Below are 6,000 nucleotides of genomic sequence, written 5' to 3'. Positions count from 1 at the left end.
TATGCAAAGTGACCCTAACAGCAGAACACTGGGATTGACTGGTCACTATGACATACACTGACCACCAGGGGGGCAGACGCTCATTGCAGAAGATGCCCCCTGGTGGTCAGTGCGCTCCCACAGGGGGTGCTCTGCTCAGCCACAGCCAGGCTGACGGCTGCCAGCACAGCAGTGTCCGACTGCAGCTTAGGCCAGCTCCTCACTGGCAAGTGGACATCCCCCGAGGGCTGCCTGGCTGCCAGAGGGATGTCTGACTGCCAGCTTAGGCCCGATACCCTGGGGAGCGGGCCTAAGCCAGCAGGTGGACATCCCCTGAGGGGTCCCAGACTGCGAGAGGGCACAGGCCGGGCTGAGGAACACCCCCCCCCCCCCGCGAGTGCACAAATTTTTGTGCACCAGGCCTCTAGTATTATTATAATACAGAGAAATACTTTTAAAATGAGAAATATTTTCATTAAGAAATATTAAATATTTTATAAAATACTCAAACTTGGGTAGGGTGGGTTGTAGAAGATAAACTGCCAGAGTTAGTGTATGTCAGGAGCCTGAGCCAGGTTCCTATTCTCTATGACCCAGAGCTTTCACATTCAGGAGTCTCTATTAGAAAAATATCAGGATAAGGACAAAGCGTTACTAACTAAACACAAAAAAATCATAAACTGTGTAAATGTCTAAAAATGGGAGAATGGCCCTAGCCAGTTTGGCTCAATGTGTAAAGCGTCAGCCTATGGACTTAAGGGTCCCGGGTTCGATTCCGGTCAAAGGCACATGCCCAGTATGGGGCGTGCAAGAAGCAGCCAATCAATGATTCTCTCTCATCATTGATGTTTCTGTCTCTCTCTCCCTCTCCCTTCCTCTCTGAAATCATAAAATATATTTTAAAAAAATAAAATAAAAATGGGAGAATGACTAAAGAATGCAATATTACATGTGATTAAAATTGTTTATAGCATTTAACAATATGTAAGCATGCCTCTGATACAATGTGAAGTGCAAAAAAGTTAGGATAGAAAATTATTAGAAATTGTTTTTTTTAAAAAGCATAGAAAAGAGACTGGGCGTAGATATGTTAAATGTTACTGGCTGTCCTCAGTTATTCTTCACTACTTTCATCTTTGCTCCTTTATTAGCACCATTCCATTTACTAATCAAAAAGATGTATTTACTTACTTTTGTTAACTTATTTTTATTCCTTCTTTTCCCATTGAATAATCCATGAGAGAAGGTATCATGCCTTTCTTATCATTTTCTGTACATGACATAGCAGAGTGCCTGCCCCAGTGTAGGTAATAAATAAATACTGATTGGATGATCGTCTTTAGGTGACTTAACGGTTAGGCTTTTACTTTTCATCGTGGACTGGCAATACTTATATAATCAGAAAAAGAAGACAAAATTTTAAAGTATTTGAAAAAGGTTGTTTTATGATCATTTTCTTTACTAATCAGCCTAGTTTTCTAATGGGTGAATAGGAAACAGAAGTGATAAAATCTGTATTAAGGTAAAAGTAGAAAATTTTTTACATTTTTTCTTTTTAATTTTATTTTTTCCATCACCATTTATCCCCCTTATACTAACTACTACTTCCACCTCCACCCACCTCCTACTTTTTTAAATGTTTTTACTGATTTTTAGAGAGAGAGGACAGGATGGCAGAGGGAGAGACAGAAATAGCAATGTGAGAGAAAAACATCCATCAATTGCCTTCCACTCCCACTACCATCACCACCATTGGGGATTGAGCCTGCAACCTGGGCATGAGCCCTGACCAGGAATCGAACGGCAACCTTTCAGTGCACCGATGACACTCAGCCAACTGAGCCACATTGGCCAGGGCCACCCCCTACATTTTTTGTCCTAAAAGTAGTACAGTTTCCTTCTGGCTTATATGAAATGGATATTTTAGCTACTAGTTCAAATATTTAGAACTTATAAAATCTGTCATATTTTCTATGACGCAGCCTATGGAGTAGGATGCTCCTGGAAGAGGCCAGTTTTCCAGCCTAAATCACATACATAGAATTATGGATGTCTGGAAGCATGTTGTTTTATGCTTATCACTGGTACATGTGAATAAGATTATTTGAAAGTAATTAGAAGCAGTAAAGTAACAGCTACACAAAACAGAGCATTTTCACGAAGGACAAGTCTTACAGAATAGAGTGGAGGGAAGATTTTGATAGAATTTCACTGGTTTCTAGGGGGCCACAGAAGTGAAATCTGCCTCCAAAAAGTAAGGAATATGCCTGCAGATGGAAACCTGAGTGTAAATGTGTGAATTTTTCTTAGAAATGAGTCGCAACAAGGAAGCAAGTTGGTGTTTTCGCTTTCTGCACTGTTAGTTCTGTTCATGAATACCACTAGCTAATCAGCATTTTACAAAAGGAAGAAGCCTGTCTGGGTGGCATCTAACAAGTCTGGTTTAAGAAAAGATGTCAGGACTTAAGACCCATGTCACATGACTCCCTGTCCTTGCCAATACTAGAGGCTGTGGATCAAATTTCAACTGCAGGCAGTCCTCCCAGCCATGTGGGTTTAACAGACAGAGAAGCACAACCACACTTCCGAAAATGTTAGGAGCGGCTCTGCGCTCACGGTGGGGCCTCCGGATTGGAAGCTGGTTTTCAAATCAAAGCATATCCACTGGGTGGAATTTCAGTATTTTGCTGTCATTTTGATGTTTGCATCTGGGCTTCATCTGTTCTACCAGCCACTTCTGCGAGGATGGGGGCAGGAGCTCTCGCCATCTGTGTGAGTACAGGCCGCCCCTGTCTTCCCTGGACCCGCCAGGCGCTGGAGAGGCCTCTGCCCTCCTGGTTTTGTTGAGATGTTTGTGTGACTTTGTTTTCCTTCCTAGGAGGTGGGGGCAGATCTGTTGCTTAAATTCCTATCTATTATGCAGTATTTGGGGGCATTCGGCATTCTTGTCCACTTTCCCTTTCCAAAAAAGGTGAAGGAAATCGCACGCTGAGTTTTTTCGGTTGAGTCAGCTTGATGTAAGGTAGAGCACTCTGAAGCGTTTTAGGCTTTCTTGTCCTGAAAGAGTTAAATATGAATTCTCAGTTGTAGTTAAGGGGAAAATCTTGTGGCTAGATTGAGAAAGAATTAAAGTAAACATTATTACCTCTGAGGATATGTACGACGTCTTTGTATTCACTTTCTTGTTTTCATTTAGTAATTCTGGAATTTCTGTTTCAGCATGGTTGCTGAAAGTGGTGGTGAAAAGCTTGGTTGAGTAAATGTTTGTGACTCTGTAATCAACTGGGAAACTTCTAGTTGCTATACTACAGTAGCAGCAACAAGTAACACTGATAAAAAAAAATCCATGGGGGAAAATGTGTATATTTCTATGGCTAAAATGCATGAATCCCCAAAGCAATTCTGTTGGTGTATACACTCAATCTTTCGAAATAACCAAGTATTGTTAATTATGACTTACAGAATGCTATCATTAAAATTTTTATTTTGATATGTGAAAAGTGCATAAATAGTTGTATTTATATTTCAAGTTGGTGGCGTATGCGGGGGGAGGAGCATTTTATTCCTTCGAGGTACTGTGTGAGAAATATTTTACTCTTTATTGTCACCTTAACTGCTCCCTGTGTTTCATCACAATTAGGTCAAATCCTTTCTTTAAAAAGTTTTCAGAAAGACCTGCAAATTGTTGTAGGTTGTGATGGCATCCAGAAATATCCAGGCAATTTTGACGCATAGGCCCTGAATGGTCACCAGATGGTGCACCAGCCCCACAGATTGAATTTTCTCAGTAAACTGCAGTGTGACTCCCTCATGCTTAGAACTTTTCAGACTTCCTTTTCGCTCTGAGGCTTTTAGTATCCAGCTGGTTATCTCTATATCACTTCAAAGAGTTCCCTTCAAAATCTGATTTTTTTTTATTTTATTTTTTTTGCGTATGGCTGAAATAACTGAGCTTTTACTACGGACACTGGTCTGCATTTTTCCAGCTTTGTAAAAGAAACACATAAGGACCAGAAATGTGTAGAGTGAGGCAGCAGATTGACCTTTTGTCATGAGATCGATCGGCAGTCGTTTCTGATTGTCTGATTGGATCCTTCCTTCTTGCCCTGCTGCATACATTGCTCTTACCTTGACTGTGATGCAGACTGACCCGTGTTTGAAACTCCATCTATCCCTTCATTTCTATCGAAAGCATGTGCAAACTTTCACTTAAGGTTGACATAAAAATCATACTGTTTAAAAGATTATTCACTCTGATATGATTTATATGAGTGTTTTGCTGTAGGAGGAATTGTAACAGTATTTCTGCAATAAAGATAGATGATAAAAAAAACTTTCTCAAAAAAAATGTTTGAGGCAGCAAAGTGAGAAGTCACATGTATAAATGCATGCATATGGGCTCCTACATTCTTCTGAGTTTGGGACTTTCTACTTGGTAAACATACCTTATGTATAGCAGCTTCTCTGGTATCCTGCTGCTGACGATAGTCTCAGACAAAATAGTAGAGTACCAAGTATTTGTGGAGTGTGTGTGGATGTGTGTGTACATGCATGGATTTTTGAAGGTGGGACACAGACTGGTTTAAAGATAATCATTTCCTATATCCATTGACTAACCAACGTTCTCTTCCTCATTTGTTTTCCTCAATCCTACATTGGTAGTGCTGTTAGTGGAACTATAGTATGTCACCAACTTTACTTATATTTGCTACTTAGATGTACAAAGAAGAGGTAGGTTCTTTACCAGGCAACATCTTTTTTCTCTAGGAACTTTACCACATTCTGAGGAAATCAACAGTCATATCTCATTTTATTGCACTTTATTGTGCTTCACAGATGTGGCTTTTTTTTTTTAATGGAAGGCAAGACCCTCCAGCAGCAAAGAGACTGCCTTGCTTTATTGTGATACTCACTTTATTATGGTGGTTGTGAACAGTACCCGCAGTATCCCTGAGGTGTGCCTGTATTTCATCTTTGGGAGTGACTATTATTCTTTTTAAAAATATATATATTTCATTGATTTTTTACAGAGAGGAAGGGAGAGGGATAGAGAGTTAGAAACATTGATCAGCTGCCTCCTGCACACCCCTTACTGGGGATGTGCCCGCAACCAAGGTACATGCTCTTGACCAGAATTGAACCTGGGACCCTTCAGTCCACAGGCCGACGCTCTATCCACTGAGCCAAACCAGTTAGGGCATATTTCTTCTTTATCTGTCTTAAAATCTGTCTCCAGATAACCACCATTCGCTCTCTGGTTATGTCCTCTGAACCACGTGGCAGCTCTTCTGAAATCTAGAAATGTTTCAACCCCTAGTGTTCCCTTTTGAGTTTGTTTCTTCCTCTCATAACATGGTTACACTTTTTAAATTAAATTAAAATTTTAATTAAAAAATTTTAAATTTCTCTGTTGCTACCAAAAGGATGATTTTCTTAAATATCCTTTGCCCACCTCTCCTTTTCTCCTCAATAGGTAATCTGGGTCAGGAGGGCTCCAATGTTTTTTTTCTCCATAAACTTGCCCTCCAAGGTAATGCACTCACTATTACGTGTTTGTTTTTTTGTTTTTTAAAATATATTTTTATTGATTTCAGAGAGGAAGGGAGAAGGAGAGAGAGATAGAAACATCAATGATGAGAGAGAATCATTGATTGGCTGCCTCTTGCACACCCCCCTACTGGGGATTGAGCCTGCAACCCAGGCATGTGCCCTGACTGGGACCCAAACCATGACCTACTGGTTCATAGGTCCACGCTCAACCACTGAGCCATGCCAGTCCGGCAGGGTGTTTTCTTTTTCCTGGTGCTTCCTGGTATCTGCTCCTTTAGGGTCTTTTCTGAACCTTCTTTCTCCTCTTCCTCTAAGCAAGTGAACCCTGTTCAGCTCCCTCAAAGTGTACTCTGTCTTTAAGGTAATACATATTTGTAAGAGATTTTAAAAACCTTCCACTGCTGGGCGCCTGCTGGTCCTGTGCAGACTCCTTCTATTGCTGGCGGGGTGTCTGCCGTGAGCTTCCTCCCC

At 40.9% G+C, this 6,000-nt stretch overlaps 1 protein-coding gene across 3 annotated transcripts in view; it reads left to right on the top strand.

The window, feature by feature from the left end:
- Positions 1-6,000, top strand: part of FAM13A (family with sequence similarity 13 member A) — a 270,864-nt gene that overhangs the window by 21,149 nt on the left and 243,715 nt on the right. The window contains exon 1 of one of the 3 annotated variants that reach the window (XM_006084613.3): positions 2,495-2,751. The exons of 1 other annotated variant lie outside the window; for it this stretch is intronic. In XM_006084613.3, coding sequence (XP_006084675.1) covers positions 2,725-2,751 — 27 coding nt within the window. In that variant the 5' untranslated portion in view covers positions 2,495-2,724. Of the gene's footprint in view, positions 1-2,494; positions 2,752-6,000 lie in introns of those variants that run through there. One more of the 3 variants, XM_014452072.2, reaches the window with a different exon arrangement.

The sequence above is a fragment of the Myotis lucifugus genome, unplaced genomic scaffold, assembly GCF_000147115.1.
Source record: "Myotis lucifugus unplaced genomic scaffold, Myoluc2.0 scaffold_12, whole genome shotgun sequence".
NCBI lineage: Eukaryota > Metazoa > Chordata > Mammalia > Chiroptera > Vespertilionidae > Myotis > Myotis lucifugus.
This window is presented reverse-complemented; position numbering and strand designations above follow the sequence as displayed.